At 41.5% G+C, this 24,392-nt stretch overlaps 1 protein-coding gene across 1 annotated transcript in view; it reads right to left on the reverse strand.

The window, feature by feature from the left end:
- AKAP12 (A-kinase anchoring protein 12) overlaps window positions 1-24,392 on the reverse strand; it is a 226,705-nt gene that overhangs the window by 57,404 nt on the left and 144,909 nt on the right. Inside the window, exon 2 of the mRNA XM_077283049.1 lies at window positions 11,810-11,936. Within this exon, the coding sequence (XP_077139164.1) occupies window positions 11,810-11,936 (127 nt within the window). The remainder of the gene's footprint in view (window positions 1-11,809; window positions 11,937-24,392) is intronic.

The raw sequence follows: 24,392 nt of genomic DNA on the forward strand, positions 1-24,392 counted from the left end.
TTTGACTGTATAAAGGGCTAAATGTTATACGTGTTTCATTCAGCGTGTGCAAGGAGAAAAATTAAAAGAGCGACCTTTGACTTGTGCAGCACTACTGCTGCATAAGCTGTGGCTCTTCTAGTTTGTAACCCCTGAGGGGGGGTTAAAGGTTACCTTTAAAATTGGTTCAATTAGGCTTCGGCCTACACTCTGCTCACCCTGCAGAGCCTGGGCTCTAACACCGCCAGTTGGGGCCCGGTACTGCTAGCTGCACAGAGCAAAACACCAGCCAATGTGTCAGTGGGGTTCAGCACCGCCAGCTGTACCCCTGCTGTGTAGTCGGCAACGTGTCCTGCAACAGCCACGCAGACACAACAGACCTACAAATGCCTCCAGTGCAGGCTTCGGCCTACACTCTTCTCCCCCTGCTGACCCTTTGCTCCAACACCGCTAGTTGGGGCTCTAGGAAGACAAGCTTGAATAGGTCCCCATCCTGGTTCCAGCACCGTCAGCTGGTTCCGGGCAGAGCCTTTGGCTTAGGTGCCTCCCTCTGGGTATCCGAGTTCCACCAACGTCAGGTGGTCCTTGGTAGTGCTTTCAGGCACGGGTACCTCCTGCTTAGTAACCGGGTTCCAGTAACGTCAGCTGGTCCTCGGTAGTTCCATTGGCTCTTGGACCTTCGGCTACCCATCCGGGTTCCAGTACCGTCAGCTGGTTCTCGGCAGTGTCTTTTGCTCTTGTACCTTCTGCTCCTCATCCTGGTTCCAGTACCGTCAGCTGGTTCCGGGCAGAGCCTTTGGCTTAGGTGCCTCCCTCTGGGTATCTGAGTTCCACCAACGTCAGGTGGTCCTTGGTAGTGCTTTCAGCACGGGTACCTCCTGCTTAGTAACCGGGTTCCAGTAACGTCAGCTGGTCCTCGGTAGTTCCATTGGCTCTTGGACCTTCGGCTACCCATCCGGGTTGCAGTACCATCAGCTGGTTCTCGGCAGTGTCTTTTGCTCTTGTACCTTCTGCTCCCCATCCTGGTTCCAGCACCGTCAGCTGGTTCCGGGCAGAGCCTTTGGCTTAGGTGCCTCCCTCTGGGTATCCGAGTTCCACCAACGTCAGGTGGTCCTTGGTAGTGCTTTCAGGCACGGGTACCTCCTGCTTAGTAACCGGGTTCCAGTAACGTCAGCTGGTCCTCGGTAGTTCCATTGGCTCTTGGACCTTCGGGTAGCCATCCGAGTTCCAGTTCCATCAGCTGTTTCTCGGCATTTTCTCAGCCTTCTTGTACCTTCTGCTACATTTCCAAGTTCAAGACCCTAAAGACGACGACCCGGAAGACCACCCCTAAGATGACGACGACACCAGAGACGACGACCACTGAGATGACGACGACCCTGGAGACGATGACCCTGAAGACCACCCCGATGACGACGACCCCGGAGACGACGACCCTGGAGACGACGACCCTGGAGACGACGACGACATGGGAGACCGAGAAGCAGAAGAACAAGAGGCTGCAGAACAAAGAGCAGAAGAACATTAAGCATAAGACTAAATATCAGAGCAAAAGATATTATCTAAATTATAAGCAGAAGAAGACTAAGCAGTGTATGGGGGGTGAGTCCGTTCCTCCTCGTGGTGCCCCTGGATAAAGCCTGATGCTGCAGGCCAAACTGAACGCGGACAAATGTAACTCTTTTGTGACAGGCAGAACGGAAGGTGTAATCTTCAAACTTTTATAGATAACAACTACGGGAATGCCTGTCACAAATAAGAATATGATGAAGAAGTTGAATATGAAAAAGATAATAGTTAAATAAAAAGAATATGAACAATGTAAAAAAAAAAAATATAGGTAGAAGAAGAAGAAGATGAATAAGGTGAAGATAGTTGATGTCAAAGAAGCTGATGATGAGGATAATGAAGAAGAAAGTGGGAGAAGTAAAAAAGAAGGTGAAGGACGTGGAAGTAGTGAAACATCAATATCTGAAAAAAAAAAAGAAAAAATAACATAGTCAAAATCTTTCTAACGCCGAACGTCCTAAAAAAAACCAAAAAAACCTGCTATTCTATTTGTTTGGGCTAAACCTCTGTGCCTTTAATGTCTCCGCCACCTCCCCCAATACATCCTACATTATTCTTAGTTGTTTTCCTTCATGCAGAATGAACCTACAAGGAAAGAAAGGGTTTATTTTAATTCCTATATTTTCGTCCCATTGACTTGCATTGGGATCGGGTATCGGTATCGGATTAGATCCGATACTTTGACGGTATCGGCCGATACTTTCCGATACCGATACTTTCCGATATCGGAAGGTATCGCTCAACACTACACATAACACATCCAGTAATGGACAAATACAGCAACAGACGGCTCAGGATTGAGGTGACAGTAGGATAGGGAGTTTGTGTAGGGTGGTAATAGATGGGGACCGTGCCGGTAAATTGAGAAGTCAAATGTGCCTTTGTTGTAATCTCTGCAGACAAGTTATGTCTGGAAGAAGATTTCATGGCGGGTCTGGCGGAGATGGGAAAAGTGAACGACCCCTATCAGAAACAATGTCACATGTAAGTGATTATCTTTACATGTACTGTAATCTCTTATATGTTCTGCAGGACTGATATCTGCCACTATATGGTCATCGTATGGTGATAATATTGTGTTTTGTAAAGTGATTTATTTTCAGTAATAGCATATTCATCTGCTGAGGATCCCCTATACACACTATTAGGGTGGGCTACCAAAGTTGTAAACCTGGTTGTCTGGGTACAGACCCTTCCAGATGTGTTTCACCCCTCCAGCGCTTTATCCCAAGGTACTCCTCTGCTTACAGAGAAATATCTGCAAGAGATCACAGCATGTTTCTATAAAGAAGCAAGTTAGAGAAGCCATTGGTAAAAATTAAACCAGCTTTACAAAACAAAGTAGCCTCTAGTTCATGGCCTAACTTTAGCCATGCCCCACCGATGGTAGATGGCCAATTTTTTATTTCTTTTTATGTTAATGGGTGCTCTGTGATTTTGGCTGTCTGAAGAAAGAAAAATCGATAATCGAGTGGACATAGGTTCTTACTGACCACGGGCCCATGTAAACATGTTCGATCAAACAAGCAAGCAATTGTTTATCTTTTTCTTCACATTTTTAATGTAGACATAAGGGTATGCTGATATGTATTTGTAGTGGATTTTTCAGCAGCAAAATTCAGAGTTGGCAGTAAAAAAATTGCTTACAATGCACACATTTTGACCCGGTTTTTGTATATTTTTGCTGTGTTTTACTTGCCTTTATTAAAACCATTCATTTGAAGGGGTGAAATATATTGACATGCTTTATGTAATAGAAATCTCATTTATTTTGCTGATGTAAAAAGCTGATTTTTTTCCGCATTGAAAGACACACGGAAAAAATGCAGCAAAAATTATATGTATGATCATACCCTTGCAATCGTCATTTGTCTGCAGTGCATCACCCCATATAAAACAGAGATATGCTGCAGACACAAATGAAACTTTGTGTGAAGGAACAATCACACTAATGATCAGGCAGTATCAAACATGCTAATGATTGCTCTACTAGCTTTCTAATATTGTCAATCAGCGCTCTGTGGGGGCAGAAATTTGGTCTTTTTAAAATGATTATTTTTCTATCATTTGGCTTTGACTTCTGTTAATGAAGTAAAGATGCATCAAATATGAACGCGATGCACATCTGTCATTGTTTTGAACACTTTTGCAAGTATGTCAGCCTGACACTTGATAATAAAAAAGATAAGAATGCATAGATATTTGTATGTGCCTACTGTCCATCCTTATTAATGAAAAAGTGCCCTGTCAGCATCAGCAGAAAATGGTCCAAATTTGAATTTTAAAGCACTTTAAAAACATCCTGAAACCATTGTATCTCGATCTTCTTTAATTCAGGCACTTTAGTTTTATTCTCATTTTCCCTCCTACATTTCCTACTTAGGATTTATGCCATTACCATTACTGAAATGTCATTAGCTACACTAGGAGAGCCAAAGTCCAGACAGTTGGATTGATCTGTCCCTAAAAAAAGAAGTAACAGGAAAACAGAGGTCATAACAGGACGGCCAAACCTCCTGCACTACGAATCTCTGGTTCCAGTTAATGAACATGAATATTTGTAGAAAAATAGAAAGCTAGATTTTCCGCATTGTAATGTACTAATAATGATTATTATGGGAACCATTCACGCATAAATGTCCTGTTCAATTTTAAATAAAGTCAATTTAACATGTGAGAATCATATGAATATGCAGGTGTCGGACACCAAAAGGCCTTGCAGACATTTCCGCTTCATATCTCATAATATACACAAAACAATCATCATCAACTTTAGCTCAACTTTCTCCATCCTGTTCTTTTTCTTATTTACGAGCATGTTGAGTACTGTGATTCATTCCACTGTAACAAAATTTGATCATCCTGAAATTATTTCCTGCTATTCAACCCCAAACAACTTCCTAGAAAAAATGTCAAAGGCAAACATACAATCCTGCTGGCCTCTGGATCAGGAAAGAGGCTTTTTTTCACTTCATTTAAAGAGGTATTAAGTATTCACAGGCAGAAAATGCTAGGCTCTTATACAGGGTCGGGCACAAATAAAAATTCACCAGCCCACATACGAGTGTCATAGAATCAAATCGTAGAACATTGACAGGTTGTGCCGACTTTTGCTGTACTTGTTACACCAATCAAATGTGTTAAACAACCACTTTACATACGTAAACTGCAGTGGCCATGGGGGAATATACAGACGGCCATCAGACTATTATCACACTACAGAATATGCTAAAAAATACAGCATTGGTCAGACAAAATGCATTGTTTCCACATTAGATTGTTCACTAGAAGACAAATGAAGAATGCTCCTAGTGTACGTAATAAAATAAAAAATGTCTTCTTACCACTTTGGTGACACTCCTCCATTCTGAGCGCTGTGTCCCCCAGCTTTCTCATGACATTGTTTATATGACATAAGCACTGTAGACTATCAGAGGACGTTGCTGATCTGCATCCTTCATAGTAAAGTTTGATGATAACGGGCTGCTCTTGTGCCATAAACAATGTCATCATGACATCTGCTCTGGTCCTGCAGTAAGTACGTTTGTATTTTATTCAACACACTGGGACACGACCACTTTATAGTGAACCTGTTACATCCTAAATACTATTAACCCTACAAATATGGGGTTAATTTGAACCTTATTGGTCCCAGAGGCATCCAGCTTTCAGTCACAGAGAAGCGGCCGATGCGGCTTCAGTCACCACTCAGTACATAGCCCCCTGCACTGATTGATAACCGGCTCAGCAGTGCATCAGTATAGAGCCAGCTGTCAGTCAGTGCCGGAGCATGGTTATAGCTGCCACTCACTATGTACTGAGCGGTGACTGAAACGCAGGGTAATAAAGTTAATTTTCTTTTGGCAGCAGGGCATCTTTAGAATGCTATTAACCTGCTGGTTAAACCCATATCTACAAGTTAACAGCATTTTTTGACATGAGAAATTCCCTTTAAAAGTGTTGTCCACTATTGAGACAACTCCTTCTGAATTTCAATTTCCCCAGTATAATAGTATCACCTGTAGTCACCTTCGGTGCTGGTACCATTCGAGCGGTGTAGGTACTGGGTCTCCCGGGTATCACGAGACATTGCTATGTCACGCAATCCCTGTGAACAATCAGTGCTGGCTTTGCTCTCCTGCGGACAAATCAGACATCCAGAGGAAGTGAGAGCTGTTGCTGCCCTTTCACTTCCTCTGAATGTCAATTATGTCCGTAGGAGAGTAGAATAAAGTCAGAGCTGGTTGGCCAGAGAGATCATATGACATAACAATGTCACACGATCCCAGGGAGAGCCATTGCCGACACCACTGGAAGGCACCTCACTGGAGGTGACAATAGGTGATATTATTGTACTCAATGAAACATACAGATGAAAAGTGGTTGCCTGAATAGTGGTCAACCCTTTTAAGGCAAGACAACAGCTAATATGGCCCTGTTTCATCAAGACCTTTGCTGTTCATTAAGGGCTTGAGGAGGCAATGTGCTGGAGTGAGAGGCGCTGGATTCATTACGCATGAGGGACAAGTGTATGCACACACACTCACACTACAGACACCTCACACACAAGTAACACTCACACTACAGATACATCACTCACAAGTAACATACACATTACAGATACTTCACACACAAGTAACACACACACAACACTGATACCTCACACACAACATACACACTACAAATACTTCACACACCCAACATACACACTACAGATACTTCACACACAAGTAACACACACATACATTACAGATACTTCACAAACAGCACATACACACACTACAGATACCTCACACACAAGTACCAAACACACAACACAGATACCTCACACACAATTAACATACACACTACAGATACTTCACACACCCAACATACACACTACAGATACTTCACACACAAGTAACACACACAAACACTACAGATACTTCACACACAAGTAACAAACACACTACAGATACTTCACACACAAGTAACACTCACTATAGATACCTCACACACAAGAAACAAACACACACTACAGATACCTCACACACAATTAACATACACACACTACAAATACCTCAGATACCTCACACACAAATAACACACATACACTACAGATACCTCACACACAAGTAACACACATACATTACAGATACTTCACACACAGCACATACACACACTACAGATACCTCACACACAAGTAACCCACATACACACAGATACTTCACACACAAGTAACATACACACACTACAGATACCTCAGATACCAGCAGCGCAGTGCAGGAGGACAGGAGCACTGGCCAATCAGCTCTTCTATCAATCTGATGCTAATTGGCCAGTGTTCTTCTCCTGCAGGGCATGCTCCATTTCTGAATGGCTGAACCCAGCGCGGCAAAAGAAAATATCAGTGTATAGAAAAATATGTGCATCCACACCCATCCTGTGGCACTGTGGGCAGGCAGCTACCCATCCTCCAGCCCCGATTACACAGAAACTTACTGCTGCAGTCTCCCTACGTTCTGTCACTGCCATCAGAGACATCTTGAGTGCTTTGTAAATACTTTCATGCCCTGCTGTCACACTAGACAGGAGGAAGTGGGCGGTCTGATGTCCAGATCACAAGTTGCAGTGGGAGGCATGGCCAGAACAGCACACCGCGGCCCCCATCCTGTTTTTATGTTACCTCACTGTAGCTAGAGATCAGGACACCAGACCACCCACTTCCTCCTGTTTAGTGCAGTGGCAGTGCGGCGCAATCATGTGCGCAAGGTGAGCTAATGCTTCTGGAGTGCTGGCTCCTGACTTGAACTCTGGAACACCCGCTGACAACGCGGAGGGGGCAATATCGAGCGGCCCATTAAAAGTACCGGCCCTTCTGGCATTTGCCATGAATGCCAGATGGCTAGTCCAGCCCTGCTCTTATACATAGTAAGAATTATTCATATATCTTTTAAAAACAAGCACTTTTAATTACAAATATGTTATATCTAGTGATGAGTGTACTCGTTGCTCGGGTTTTCCCAAGCACGCTCGGGTGATCTCCGAGCATTTGTTAGTGTTCAGAGATAAAATTTTCATTGCCTCAGCTGAATGATTTACAGCTACTACCCAGGCTGAGTACATGTGGGGGTTGCCTGGTTGCTAGGGAATCCTCACATGTAATCAAGCTGTCTAGCAGCTGTAAATAATTCAGCTGAGGCGATGAAAACTTAATGTCCGAACACTAACAAATACTCGGAGACCACCCGAGCATGCTCGGGAAAACCCGAGCAACGAGATAACTCGCTCGTCATCACTAGTTATATCATATCTAAAGAGACCAACCCAAAAATATCCAAAAATCCCTTTCCATAATTTCACACTGTTTCTTATCCATGTATTGTGACATTGTTGTGTGCATCATCCTTGTATTATGACGTTGGGTTTATTAAACCTCTGTTGTGATAACTTTATTGAAACTATTTGATTTTTAGTAATATTTGGTGACACCACTATGTTTTCTATCACTGTTCTACACTATCACTGGGCACAATAACATAGTTTTTTCCTTTGACGTATTTATTACTTCTGCAATGTGACTTCATTCTGACTATTTTCCTACCTTTTTACAGTACTGTGTAAAAGTTGAAGGCAGGTGTGGAAAAATGCTATAGAGTAACAATGTTTTCAAAAATCAATTAAACTGCCAAGTGAGTGAACAAAAAATAAATGTAAATCAAATCAATATTTGATGTGCCCACCCTTTGCCTTCAAAATGGCATCAAAACATCAACTCTTCTAGATACGCTTTCACACAGTTTATGAAGGAACTAGACAGGCAGGTTGTTCCAAACATCTTGGAACACTAACAACAGATCATCTTCTGTCACCATGTAATACCAATATTTATTAATTATGTTAGCTGTAAGTTTGGGGTCATTGTCCTGATGCAGAATATATTTTTAGTCAATCAGAAGCCTCTTTGATAGTATTGCATGATTGATAAGTATCTGCCTGTATCTCACCAATGAGAATACCATTAATTCTGATCAAATTCCCAACTCCATTTGCTGAAATGTAGCCCCAAACTTATAAGGAAGCTTCACATGCTTCACTGATGCCTGCAGACATTTATTATTTTACTGTTCTCCAGCCCTTCAGTGACAAACTACCTTGGAGTATAGCCAAATATTTAAAATTTTGACTCTTCAGTCCAGAACACCTGCTGCTGTTTTTTTGCACTCTGTTTTCTATGTTTTCACGCATAGTTGAGTTACTTGACCTTGTTTCCATGTCGATGGTATGGCCTTTGACTGCAGTTCATCCAAGAAGACTACTTCTGGACACATTTCTCCAAACACTAGAGGGATGTATGGGAGTCCCATTGGTTGTTGCCAATTCTGAGCTGATGGCACTGCTGAACACCTTCCAATTAATAAGTAAAGTAAGCATGATGTGTCTTTCATCTGCTGCACTAGTTTTCTTGGCAGACCAACTGTATCTACAGTCTTCGACATGGCTCATTTCTTAGTGTCCTGAATGCTGAGAAATACACTCAGATACTTATACATCATGCAATACCTTCAGGGACGCATCTGATTGGCTCCAAATGTATTCTGCATCAGGACAATGACCCCAAGCATATTGTGAATGCCATTAAAAACTATCTTTAGTGTAAAGAAGAACAATTAGCCCTTGAACTGATAATATGGCTTCCACATAGTCCTAATTTCAACATAATCTTGTCTGGGATTACATGAAAAGACAGAAAGAATTGCATAAATCTATATCCACCGAAGATCTGTTGTTAGCTCTCCAAGATGTTTGGAGCAAACTCCCTGCTGTGTTCATTCAAATATTGTGTGAAAATGCTTTAATGATGTTTTTAAGACAAAGCATGTTTACACTAAATAGTGGTATTTCGTTTTCCACGCCTGCCTAAAACTTGTGCACAATACTTCACTTTAATCATTCCAGATATACTGTGACTTCACTTTTTTTTCCTTATGATGCAGGGGTATAAACACCAAGGTAAGAGAGTCCATTTAACTTCCAAAGCAGCAAGCATTAGACTGCAGTGGGTTCTTCTAACAGTTCTTGCACAGAGGCCCTTCCTCTGGTTGCTTTCACCCGTTATGCTGGTATGTGATTGTATGCATTATCCATTATTCTTGTGGGATCAAGAAATTACTGTATACCTCGTAAAGGAACATATGTATATGAGATTATGTAAGAATACAGTATATAAGAGAAAACAAGTAGTAAAAATTGTAAATTGGGTGGGAACTCCAAATTTTTCAATGGCCTGGAGAAACTTTAAGCTTTGGTAGTAAGTCATGCAAGTAAGTAAGCCCTTAAATATATTAGCAGAATAAACTGTAACACTGGTGGGTGTGGATCCAGTGCGCCACGGGCCTAGCTTACCCTGAAGGGGCATGACTAAGTTTCTATCGGGTATTCGCTAGAACCTCTGATGGTGAGGATAGGCTGGGCTGCCAGTAGACACCAAGTACTACTCCGAAGCAGTCCCAGGGACTGCAGCAGCTGACTGAAGAATCAGTGACTCAGGTATGGCGTACAAGTGGGCGAGACAGATTGGGGCAGGCAGCACAGAGATCTTTGCAGGACAGAATGGACACATATTCCTGCAGAGTTTGGCCGCACGCTCTATGACTTACAAATAGGAAAGCTGGAAGTGTAACACAAAGCAGCTGGGTGGAGCAGACAGAAACACGCGGTGAGTAGGGCTGCGCTTAGAATGCGTGTGAGTTACGGCTGTGACATAAACTGCATGAAGAATACTAGAGCCCTAGAGAAATTCAGTGTTGCAGGTCCACTCACTATTTCATGTCTGTCTATAAAAATCATATACCATTATCCATAAAATGCAATGAGCCTGCCAGCCCACAGGTGGTTAATACAATATACCTTCTAAAAATACCGTAATTCAGCACTTTGTTCCATAAAAGCACATTTTCCCTTATTTTAATTATATTATACCGAATATGAGCACAGACAGATGAGAAAAATGGTGGCATAGCAGAACCTGCATGTTTCCAGCAAACCTGTTGTTACCATGAATAAGTGTAAAGTTGTTCGAAATGTGTAGATTCTTCTATGCCACGATTGTTATTGTCTGTCAGTACTCATATTCGGTTTTAATGGATTATAATAAAGAATATTCTTATGGAAGCCAGTGCTAAATTACAGTATTTTTTTTTAATATACGGGATAGTCCGTTTTAGCCTTTATTAAAAAAATTTATGTAGAGATGGTTAAACTAAACATTTAGACAATAAAATAGCAAAAACTGAACAAAGTCAGTGTTAGATGACTTAATATCTATAATGATATGCAAATGTTCACATATTCGTTTTTGTTACTATAGGATGTATCTATTTGGGTTATCTCTATCTATGCCTATAGGTCCCAATACACATTAGATTAAAGGTACCTTCACACTGACCAACTTTCCAACGATAACGATAGCGATCCGTGACGTTGCAGCGTCCTGGATAGCGATATCGTTGTGTTTGACACGCAGCAGCGATCTGGATCCTGCTGTGATATCGTTGGTCGGAGCTAGAAGGCCAGAACTTTATTTGGTCGTCAGATTGGCGTGTATCGTTGTGTTTGACAGCAAAAGCAACGATGCCAGCAATGTTTTACAATGGTAACCAGGGTAAATATCGGGTTACTAAGTGCAGGGACGCGCTTAGTAACCCGATATTTACCCTGGTTACCATTGTAAAAGTAAAAAAAAAAAACCACTACATACTCACCTTCTGATGTCTGTCACGTCCCCCAGCGTCCGCGCTGCTGCTCAGAGCTTCCTGCACTGAATGTGTCAGTGCCGTCCGTAAAGCAAAGCACAGCGGTGACATCACTGCTGTGCTTTAGGGCCGGCGCTTACACAGTGCAGGGAAGCGGATTCCGGGGGACGCGACAGGCACTGAAATGTAAGTATGTACTGTTTGGTTTTTTTTACATTTACACTGGTAACCAGGGTAAACATCGGGTTACTAAGCGCGGCCCTGCGCTTAGTAACCCGATGGTTACCCTGGTTACCCGGGGACTTCGGCATCGTTGGTCGCTGGAGAGCTGTCTGTGTGACAGCTCTCCAGCGACCACACAACGACGAAACAGCGACGCTGCAGCGATCGGCATCGTTGTCTATATCGCTGCAGCGTCGCTTAATGTGACGGTACCTTAAAGGCCGACTTTGGCATCATTGACTACCCATGTAATGTACATACAATAAATGCCAGTATGTATAATAGCTAGTACAAAGAATACCAACCTTCTTTCACAACTGCCAATATTTCTTCTATTCCATGTCCATTCACATCTGTGGCCTGTAATCCTTCTTCCACTCCTTCTTCAGCAGCACCATTGATTATGGCTATTTTTCCATTTGTGTGAAGCAACTGCAGATAGGAAGAAATACACATTAAGTATCATAATAAACTTTCCATGCAATGACTTGGGCTTCATCCTGAAGTCCATTTTTTATCATATGTAATGGAAAGCAAAGTAATTAATCAGTGTGCTGGATCCTATTTTTAACCATTAATCATCCAAATTTCTCCTACTCATTAATCAGTAAAATTCAGACAGCACTTGGATAACACATGGATGAAATCCTTGTGTTATACATTTTTCACAGACCTTGATTTAAATGGGTAATTTGATCCATAACATGCAGAAAAGGACGTCTCCATTTTTTTGGTTTGCATTACACATGATCCTCAAAAACCACACATGAATGCCATCATTGACTATAATGGGTAAGTGTTCCATCTTTTAAAAAAATACATGTAATAAGGACATCTGCAAAAGGTCTTACACAACATGATTAACTATACGTAAAGTATAGTATAGTAGACCTATTAGAGTAGGTAGTTGGATACCTATATACGTATAGTAGGGAGATGGATGACTAGATGGAACTGTACAACCAATGAAATTCAACATTCCCAAGAATACATCAGCAGACTATCATTGAATTTATGGCACTTTATAGTCTGTAAATATGCCTCCGTAGAGTTTTTAACTCTATTAAAAATTGTGTTAATGTCCATTTTGGTTTTTAGTTACGGTTGATTTTTTTGGTATTAAAACTTAACACAAGTTCTATAAGGGGATCATGAACTCACATGGCTTGCAATGTTGAAAATTCAGTCGAAAGCCCAGCCATTAAAATACCAGTTTTACATGTGTTTTGTGCAAAAAAACATTGTGAAAGGGTGTGTGCAAAGGCAGGTTAAAGGAAGTAGTTTAGGTTTTTATTTTTGTTTGGATAATTACTTAAAATTCCTTTTTTTAAGATCACAAAGACTCAAACCCTGGCTTCCTGCTTTCCCAAGGACAGTGCATTACAGAAGATTCAAGGGGTAATGCTTCGCCTTGCAGAGAATGACATGTCAAGCCTGACATGCCAAAGCTAGGAGACTTTTAAGCCTTGCAGTGCTCCTCTGGCAAATTTGGAATTTTTTTTAGAGTCAATATTGACCCTATAACAAGGCTTGTCACATGAGTTAGGATAAAAGCCAAAACCAAAATCTCAGTTTGTAAACACTGTGTTTCGGGGTAGTGCCCCTCGTCAGTGCAAAGTGTGAGATCTGGTTTGGCTGGGTGAGAGGCATCTGACTGGGATCCAAGGGATAACGTTCCACTTTGCTCTCTCTTCAAGAAGAAATGTTACCCTTTGAATCCCGGTCAGATGCCTCTCATCCAGCCAAACCAGATCTCACACTTTGCACTGACGAGGGGCACTACCAAGAAACACAGTTGTGTCATTACTGACTTTTAGGATTCCTACTTCCTACTGGTGGCACTAGAGTTCTGGTCCTCTTCCTCTCTGAAGAGACAATTTACTGAAGATTGACACTTTAGACTTGCAGTATGGTTGCATTGCCGGTCCGAACTGAGTTCTCTCCCAAGCTGCTAGCAGAGACAGTTTTGCTTATGTGGCATGGGAGAATTGCAGGGAGACTGGATCAGGCCAGCGTCAGAGTGGCACAAGCGGGCACAATCATAGAGCCTACTTATGTCGAGCGCTCCTTGCCTAGGTAACTGATCACACTGGGGCTGCAGGGTAGCCAGGCAGTAAACTGTGCACCATAAAATTGAGAAGAGAATCCCTATATTTTTGAAAACAAAGGGAATTTGTAATAATGGGTAAATTGTAAAGTTGCTTGTTTTTACAAGCAATTTCCATATTTTTTACACATTTATGTGCTTGATACAAATATTTTATACATTACATGCTTAAAAAAGACTCTACACATAAAGAATAATTATATTAAGACACATACTTTTATTTTCTAATTGTCATTCTTACAGTTTGATTACAGCAAAAAATTATGGTGATCTAACGTTAGTTTACATTCCGTCCATGTTCCCAGATATATGGAAACAGTCATGGAAGCTTGGATTAGATATCAGATCCTGACTGTCCTATCCACCTGCATTACAAGTGTGTGCTCTCTGCTATATAAGGAATAATAGAATATTGAATAGAAGTATAATTTTAACTCAAACTTGCCTTCTTTTTCATGTTTCCAAGTCACAAACGCTTTATGTACGAGCACTGTCACATTCCTCATGTTCATATGTAATTTTATACCTAGCGCCATGAAAGTTATAACCATAATCTTTTTTAGGTAATGGGGAAAAAATTCTGACCCGTGTACCGTAGTGAGTAAAGGCTGAGTCACACATAACGATATCGTCAACGATATCGTTGCAACGTCACGCTTTTGGTGACGTAGCAACGATCCCGCTAACGATCTCGTTATGTGTGACAGCGACCAACGATCAGGCCCCTGCTGGGAGACCATTGGTCGTTGGGGAATGATCAGGACCATTTTTTGGTCGCTGATCACTCGCTGTCATCGCTGGATCGGCGTGTGTGACGCCGATCCAGCGATGTGTTCACTTGTAACCAGGGTAAATATCGGGTTACTAAGCGCAGGGCCGCGCTTAGTAACCCGATATTTACCCTGGTTACCATTGTAAAAGTAAAAAAAAAACAGTACATACTCACATTCTGATGTCTGTCACGTCCCCCGGCGTCCACAGGGTTAAAACTGCTTTCGGCAGGAGCGCTGCTAATGCACGCGCTGCTGCCGAGAGCTTCCCTGCACTGACTGTGTCAGCGCCGGCCGTAAAGCAGAGCACAGCGGTGACGTCACCGCTGTTACTGCCGGCGCTGACACATTCAGTGCACGCCGGTGGACACCGGCGGGGGACGTGACAGACATCAGAATGTGAGTATGTAGTGTTTTTTTTTTTTTACTTTTACAATGGTAACCAGGGTAAATATCGGGTTACTAAGCGCGGCCCTGCACTTAGTAACCCGATGTTTACCCTGGTTACCCGGGTGCTGCAGGGGGACTTCGGCATCGTTGAAGACAGTTTCAACGATGCCGAAGTTGTTCCCCTGATCGTTGGTCGCTGGAGAGAGCTGTCTGTGTGACAGCTCCCCAGCGACCACACAACGACTTACCAACGATCACGGCCAGGTCGTATCGCTGGTCGTGATCGTTGGTAAGTCGTTTAGTGTAACTCCAGCTTTAGCTTTAATCGTATGTTTGTCATCTATTACTGCTGTGGGACAAAATAAAGATGGAGAGACTTGCTAGTTCTACATGCTCCTTCTATATGAAACATATTTACAGATAACAAACAGGATGGGTAAATCTCCCCATTCACATAAGAATAATGTTCGCGGGTTCGCCTAGTGTACTGTTTATGAGGAAGTCGGTGGGAATACTTTTTGGTCAAAGGAACAGTCGGTTATCTATTGTCTATGGCCAACATGACCGAGGAAAGGGTCAGAGTTCAATTTATAGAGAAGCATTTATCCATTAATCTAAAATAACCTGAAGCTTTTACTCCCTAAAATGTAATATAGTTACATATTTTTTAATTGATGAGGTTGTAAGAAAATTAGCTTCATCAAGTTCAACCTGTTATATTGAAAGAAGACCATATTGAAAGAAGACCATATATTATATTGAAAGCCGCCATACACATTAGATGACTGATGCCAAACGTTTGACCTGTTGCCATGTGTCCCACACTCAGGAGCACTTGTTCAGCCAACCACTCCTGTGTTCTCTATAAAAGAGCCACCAGCAGACATGTCCGTAGATGGCTTATCTCCGAGAGACTAAAGGCCCCGTCACACATAGCGATTTACCAATGATCACGACCAGCGATACGACCTGGCCGTGATCGTTGGTAAGTCGTTGTGTGGTCGCTGGGGAGCTGTCACACAGACAGCTCTCTCCAGCGACCAACGATCAGGGGAACGACTTCGGCATCGTTGAAACTGTCTTCAACGATGCCGAAGTCCCCCTGCAGCACCCGGGTAACCAGGGTAAACATCGGGTTACTAAGCGCAGGGCCGCGCTTAGTAACCCAATGTTTACCCTGGTTACCAAAAAAAACAAACAGTACATACTCACCATCTGATGTCCATCAGGTCCCTTGCCGTCTGCTTCCTGCTCTGACTGAGTGCCGCCGTACAGTGAGAGCAGAGCGCAGCGGTGACGTCACCGCTGTGCTGTACTTTCACTTTCACTTTGCGGCGCTCAGTCAGTGTGGGAAGCAGACGGCAAGGGACCTGACGGACATCAGATGGTGAGTATGTACTGTTTGGTTTTTTTTACATTTACGCTGGTAACCAGGGTAAACATCGGGTTACTAAGCGGGGCCCTGCGCTTAGTAACCCGATGTTTACCCTGGTTACCAGTGAAGACATCGCTGGATCGGTGTCACACACACCGATTCAGCGATGTCAGCGGGACCTCAACGACCAAAAAACGGCCCAGGCAATTCCGACATGACCAGCGATCTCACAGCAGGGGCCTGGTTGCTGGTACGTGTCACACATAGCGAGATCGCTACTGAGGTCGCTGTTGCGTCACAAAACTTGTGACTCAGCAGCGATCTCGCTAGCGATCTTGCTATGTGAGACGGGGCCTTAAATTAGTTGGCAGTCTGAAACTAGACATACTAGATAAAAATTTCCCCCAACAATCAATTGTCCGGCACCCCCATACACATTACATTGATGATCGAACTAGTCGATATCAGTTTTAGCTCCATCAAGCTCTACCTGTTATTCCACCATGTTGATCAAGAGGAAGTAAAAACAACCACCATGGAACAGTTGCCAATATATATATTAGGTGAAAATTTTCCTTCATGGATCCAATATAGGACCAAGGAAAGAATCAGGATAAATCCTTGGGAAACATCTCATCTCCAGCACTTCTACAGATAATGTGTAATATTTTGTTTTTTGAAATAGTCATTTACGCTTTTTGTAATGTCTTTCAAGAAATTAACCATCATAATACTCCCTAGTCTCGTTGCTCTTGCAGTAGAAAAATCTTTTTATTCTGATCATGAAACATTCTCTCTTCTACTCAAAGAAGATGTCATCTTTTGTCACAATTATAGGCATACATGGAAAGATCATTTGATCTATCTGCTGATCATTGGCATATTATCCATGAGCCTTTGCTTTCCCTTTTATTCTAGTAATCAAACGTAATATGAGTAGTGTTGAGCATTCCGATACCGCAAGTATCGGGTATCGGCCGATACTTGCGGTATCAGAATTCCGATACCGAGATCCGATACTTTTGTGGTATCGGGAATCGGTATCGGGATTAATATCAATGTGTAAAAGAAAGAATTAAAATAAAAAATAGGGATATACTCACCTCTCCGGCGGCCCCTGGACTTTACCGCCGTAACCGGGAGCCGTTGTACCTAAGAATGCGCGCTTGAAGGGCCTTAGATGACGTCACGGCGCTCTGATTGGTCCGTAGCGGTCGCGTGACCACTACGCGACCAATCACAAAGCCGTGACGTCATCTAAGGCCCTTCAAGCGCGCATTCTTAGGTACAACGGCTTCCGGTTACGGCGGTAAAGTCCAGGGCGCGTCAGAGGGTGAGTATATCCCTATTTTTTATTTTAATTCTTTCTTTTACACATTGATATGGATCCCAGGGCCTGAAGGAGAGTTTCCTCTCCTTCAGACCCTGGGAACCATACAGGATACCGTCCGATACTTGGTGTCCCATTGACTTGTATTGGTATCGGGTATCGGTATCGGATTAGATCCGATACTTTGCCGGTATCGGCCGATACTTTCCGATACCGATACTTTCAAGTATCGGACGGTATCACTCAACACTAAATATGAGGAATAATAAGATGTATTAAGGTACCTTCACACTAAACGATTTTGCAACGAGAACGACAATGATCCGTGACGTTGCAGCGTCCTGGATAGCGATATCATTGTGTTTGACACGCAGCAGCGATCTGGATCCTGCTGTGATATCGCTGGTCGTTGCTGAAAGTCCAGAACTTTATTTGGTCGTCAGATCGGCGTGTATCGTCATGTTTGACAGCAAAAGCAACGATGCCAGCAATGTTTTACAATGGTAACCAGGGTAAATATCGGGTTACTAAGCGCAGGGCCACGCTTAGTAACCCAATATTTACCCTGGTTACCATTGTAAAAGTAAAAAAAAAAAACAGTACATACTCACCCTCTGATGTCTGTCACGTCCCCCAGCGTCCGCGCTGCTGCTCAGAGCTTCCTGCACTGAATGTGTCAGTGCCGGCTGTAAGGCAAAGCACAGCGGTGACGTCACCGCTGTGCTTTAGGGCCGGCGCTTACACAGTGCAGGGAAGCTGAAGGCGAGGGACGCGACAGACACGGCAATGTAAGTATGTAGTGTTTGGGTTTTTTTACATTTACACTGGTAACCAGGGTAAACATTGGGTTACTAAGCGCGGCCCTGCGCTTAGTAACCCGATGTTTACCCTGGTTACCCGGGGACCTCGGCATCGTTGGTCGCTGGAGAGCTGTCTGTGTGACAGCTCTCCAGCGACCACACAGTGACGCTGCAGCGATCGGCATCGTTGTCGATATTGCTGCGGCGTCGCTTAATGTGACGGCACCTTTAGTTGCCATTTGTATCCATCAAGTAAATATAGAAAACCAGCTAGAATATTGAAAGGATATATTAAATTGAATAACCAGAAAAAACGTACTATCCTTTAAAACGATATTTTATTACTATTAACTTATCTAAAATTCCAATAAATAAAACTCAATTGTATGCAATCAACATCAGCCAACTGGGTTGGGTAGGCTAGAAAAATAGGGAGAAATTAGCAAATATGCCTGACACAGTCCCTGTAGGTGGCCCTAAAGTGTCTTAAACCTACCTACCAGCGGAGGTTGGCACCCTAGAATTCGATATGGCGCCCCCGCTCACCGTCGACTGTCCCTTCTCACCCTAGTAGGGTCCTACTTGCTACCCACACCCAGGTACCCACAGACATACACACACAAATTGACCAATAGGTCACACTAACCAAAAAACGTGAAAAAGTGAAAAAGTGAAAGAAAAATTCTAAAACCACTGCAGACATTGCTGCATAATTACACTAAATAGCATGTACCCCACAGTTACCTCAAAAAAGTTTTTCGAGAAACAAAGAAAAAAAATTTTTTTGGATAGTGCAGAGTTATGGGGTACAGCGGGGCACAGTTGGAGTGTGCTTAGTTAACTATTCAGAGGTCATGAGTAGTGAAGCCTCTAATAGATGTAACAGTAGGTCACTGTCTTAGTTAGTGATTGATGACCTGAAAATCATAGACAGACCAATAAGACTAATGTACAGAGTGGATCCCTAGGCAAGATAGCACCCCTCCGAAAAGGTTATCAGATATATGAGTACACTCAATGGATGTAAGTATTTTGTTGGGTGATATAGATAATACACCCTAGATTGTCCAAAAAATAAAGCAAAATATTCAACAAAGACAAAAAAAACCAACAAAATAGACCCAAATGAAAAAATTATCTGCCTTATAGGGTATCACATATAGTATTTCTCATTTAGTTTAAGGGCTAATGCACACCAGAATACAGAGATGACTGAGAACCATCCCTCATTACTCACTCTATATTAGATGATCTGATAAGCTTATATTGCTATAAGTAGCATATTTGTCTGCACTCTAGATGCCATACGAGTTCCGCATCTTATAACATAGAAAAAAATCAGCAAAACATTAAACAAAATCAAAAGAAAGAAAGAAACACAACACAAATTGGTATCACATATAGTGTCTCTCAATTGCGTTAGATTAGTGCATCTATAAGCCCAAAATATCTGAGGCCAATCCCTTATAGGATATCGCATATAGTATTTCTCATTTAGTTTAAGGGCTAATGCACATCAGAGTACAGAAACAGCTGAGAACCATCTCTCATTACCCTCTCTATAATAGATAGTCTGATACACTTTTATTGCTGTCAGTAACACATTAGTCTGCACTCTAGATGCCATACGAGTTCCGCATCTTATACCATAGAAAAACTTAGCAAAATATTAAACAAAGTCAGAAAAAAAGAAAAACACAAAACAAATAGGTATCACAAAGTGTCTCTCAATAACGTTAGATTAGTGCATCTACAAGCCCAAAATGTCTAAGACCAATCCCTTATAGGATATCGCATATAGTATTTCTCAATTGGTTTAGGGGCTAATGCACATCAGAGTACAGAAACAACTGAGAACCATCTCTCATTACCCTCTCTATAGTGGATAATCTGATACACTTTTATTGCTGTCAGTGACACATTAGTCTGCACTCTAGATGCCGTACGAGTTCCGCATCTTATAGCAAAGAAAAAATTAACAAAATATTCAACAAAATCAGAAAAAAGGAAAAAACACAAAACAAATTGGTGTCACATGAATTGTCTCTCAATAACATTAGATTAGTGCATCTACAAGCCCAAAATGTCTGAGGCCAATCCCTCATTGCTATCCTATAAGCAAGTACTGTACTTGGTCTGTCTTGACAGAGAAACATAAAGAAAAAAACTTATCTGAGTAGGTGACATATTCAGTCCCATCTCGCCATCCCTACGCGTTTCACCCCTTCCCAGTTTAGGGGCTCATCAGGGGATAAATTCGGATATAGCAACAATGGCTTCAGAGGTCTAGCAACAGTGGCTACAGGAGTGGGTTTCAGCTGAAACCCACTCCTGTAGCCACTGTTGCTAGACCTCTGAAGCCATTGTTGCTATATCCGAATTTATCCCCTGATGAGCCCCTAAACTGGGAAGGGGTGAAACGCGTAGGGATGGCGAGATGGGACTGAATATGTCACCTACTCAGATAAGTTTTTTTCTTTATGTTTCTTTGTCAAGACAGACCAAGTACAGTACTTGCTTATAGGATAGCAATGAGGGATTGGCCTCAGACATTTTGGGCTTGTAGATGCACTAATCTAATGTTATTGAGAGACAATTCATGTGACACCAATTTGTTTTGTGTTTTTTCCTTTTTTCTGATTTTGTTGAATATTTTGTTAATTTTTTCTTTGCTATAAGATGCGGAACTCGTACGGCATCTAGAGTGCAGACTAATGTGTCACTGACAGCAATAAAAGTGTATCAGATTATCCACTATAGAGAGGGTAATGAGAGATGGTTCTCAGTTGTTTCTGTACTCTGATGTGCATTAGCCCCTAAACCAATTGAGAAATACTATATGCGATATCCTATAAGGGATTGGTCTTAGACATTTTGGGCTTGTAGATGCACTAATCTAACGTTATTGAGAGACACTTTGTGATACCTATTTGTTTTGTGTTTTTCTTTTTTTCTGACTTTGTTTAATATTTTGCTAAGTTTTTCTATGGTATAAGATGCGGAACTCGTATGGCATCTAGAGTGCAGACTAATGTGTTACTGACAGCAATAAAAGTGTATCAGACTATCTATTATAGAGAGGGTAATGAGAGATGGTTCTCAGCTGTTTCTGTACTCTGATGTGCATTAGCCCTTAAACTAAATGAGAAATACTATATGCGATATCCTATAAGGGATTGGCCTCAGATATTTTGGGCTTATAGATGCACTAATCTAACGCAATTGAGAGACACTATATGTGATACCAATTTGTGTTGTGTTTCTTTCTTTCTTTTGATTTTGTTTAATGTTTTGCTGATTTTTTTCTATGTTATAAGATGCGGAACTCGTATGGCATCTAGAGTGCAGACAAATATGCTACTTATAGCAATATAAGCTTATCAGATCATCTAATATAGAGTGAGTAATGAGGGATGGTTCTCAGTCATCTCTGTATTCTGGTGTGCATTAGCCCTTAAACTAAATGAGAAATACTATATGTGATACCCTATAAGGCAGATAATTTTTTCATTTGGGTCTATTTTGTTGGTTTTTTTTGTCTTTGTTGAATATTTTGCTTTATTTTTTGGACAATCTAGGGTGTATTATCTATATCACCCAACAAAATACTTACATCCATTGAGTGTACTCATATATCTGATAACCTTTTCGGAGGGGTGCTATCTTGCCTAGGGATCCACTCTGTACATTAGTCTTATTGGTCTGTCTATGATTTTCAGGTCATCAATCACTAACTAAGACAGTGACCTACTGTTACATCTATTAGAGGCTTCACTACTCATGACCTCTGAATAGTTAACTAAGCACACTCCAACTGTGCCCCGCTGTACCCCATAACTCTGCACTATCCAAAAAATTTTTTTTCTTTGTTTCTCGAAAAACTTTTTTGAGGTAACTGTGGGGTACATGCTATTTAGTGTAATTATGCAGCAATGTCTGCAGTGGTTTTAGAATTTTTCTTTCACTTTTTCACTTTTTCACGTTTTTTGGTTAGTGTGACCTATTGGTCAATTTGTGTGTGTATGTCTGTGGGTACCTGGGTGTGGGTAGCAAGTAGGACCCTACTAGGGTGAGAAGGGACAGTCGACGGTGAGCGGGGGCGCCATATCGAATTCTAGGGTGCCAACCTCCGCTGGTAGGTAGGTTTAAGACACTTTAGGGCCACCTACAGGGACTGTGTCAGGCATATTTGCTAATTTCTCCCTATTTTTCTAGCCTACCCAACCCAGTTGGCTGATGTTGATTGCATACAATTGAGTTTTATTTATTGGAATTTTAGATAAGTTAATAGTAATAAAATATCGTTTTAAAGGATAGTACGTTTTTTCTGGTTATCCATCAAGTAAGCCATAATGCCAGTGTGAACAAGCCTACTTAAGACAATATACAATGGGTATACGAACGTGTTTATTTCAACAATCCCAACTATTGTTATGTATAGTGTTATGTTATTGTACAAAATTTACGTTTGCTCAGAAATATACATTTCAGTGGAAGAATTGATTTAATTATAATGGAAGAGGGTGAGGTGTTGAGTGACACAGGAGGAAATGTATTTTGGGGAAATTTTACACATGAATTGACCTCCATCTTCAGAGTCATGTCCTAACTTGTCCTTACTTGTCCATATATCTTTACAGGCCAAGGGTAGATTTTATTTATTAAAGTGATACCGTCTTTATGACTGTTTTATCCAGTATGGGCACTATATTATTTTTGACTCTTGCCACCATGTTCCAAGACAAAATGCTTTTGGCCTTTCTTGACTTTTTTCCATGAATTCTTTTAACCTTCCATACGTTTGCTAAAGTGGCAGTGGTAATACAATAGCATTAAACTGAGCTGGATGTGATCAGCTGATGATCAAGAAAATACTTGTTAATCAGATGTTTTGTATTCTTTATTTGGCCTAAAATAAATTATTGTGAGCAGTGTCCTACTAATAATAGAGTTGCACTGCCATATGTAAACGGAACTTTAAATGAGCTCCAGTCCCGTTATTATATCAATGACCACCATTGATTAGCAGAAATCTGCCCATGTAAATAGATTTTCTGCCAAAATGTACAGTTTAACGTGGTACTCCCCAATGCAATGCCACGGACATGTATGCTGTGTTTTTCTGCTTAGTGATGAGTAAAATAGATGATTCAATCTTACCCTTCATACACTAATTGTACCTGGCCGCAGATTACTACCAGATCCTGGTATTAATGGAAGTGATAATTCACTTAAGAAAGTCGTTATTGCATAATCCCTCCACAGTTTCAAATAGAACGGTAATGCCTTCGTACTGTGAACTGATTCTGTTCTTTAAAAAGATTAGTTTAAGGCCCTTACACATCAGAAGTCCACATGAAATACGATTAATTTAGGAAATGTAGCATTTAGCATAGAAGATCACTTCCACATGTATCTTCTACATACCACAATATAGTCATCATTTATACTATTTACATGGTAATATTACTTGTATTTTCTTCTATTAGCCATTTAACCTTTTTAAATGCCTGCTTGTTCTCCCATAAAGTATCAGGGTGGACAGTGATGACTGATTAAAAGGACATTCATATGCGAAAGCACAATTGCTAATCAAGACTGCATTCACACACAATGCCTGGGGCTGCTCCTTTTTATATTCTTGCACAGTCCCATTGTCTGCTAACACACTGTCATTTGTTTAGAGTCCCTCAAGAGTCCCTCAAGATTACATGGTTGGTAGCATAGCCTGTTGGAATAGTAATGGACGACATCACTGAAAAAAAAGATGTGATGATAAAGATGGACAAAAATTATGAAAAATAATGTAAGATAGCAAAATAAGGCAACAGATCTAGCCTCCTGATATCGTTCAGGGCAGGTTATTAATTAAAGTACCTTTGGCACAAATATTCTAAACTATGCATCCCCCAACAATCAGACAAAGACTATTAGGAGATAGAAGGACCTGGCAGACAGGATTCTTACCTGTCTGACACCTTGGGGGAATTTTGTAAATAGTTTTCTATACCAGTTTTCTAGCATAGAAACAACTCAAATCTTGGCATATATCAAATTTGTTATTTCTTTTTTTAAACATGGTGAGAAAAGTAAGTGGAGTAATTTACTCCACAACT

Source organism: Ranitomeya variabilis, chromosome 2 (genome assembly GCF_051348905.1).
Source record: "Ranitomeya variabilis isolate aRanVar5 chromosome 2, aRanVar5.hap1, whole genome shotgun sequence".
Taxonomy (NCBI): Eukaryota; Metazoa; Chordata; class Amphibia; order Anura; family Dendrobatidae; genus Ranitomeya; species Ranitomeya variabilis.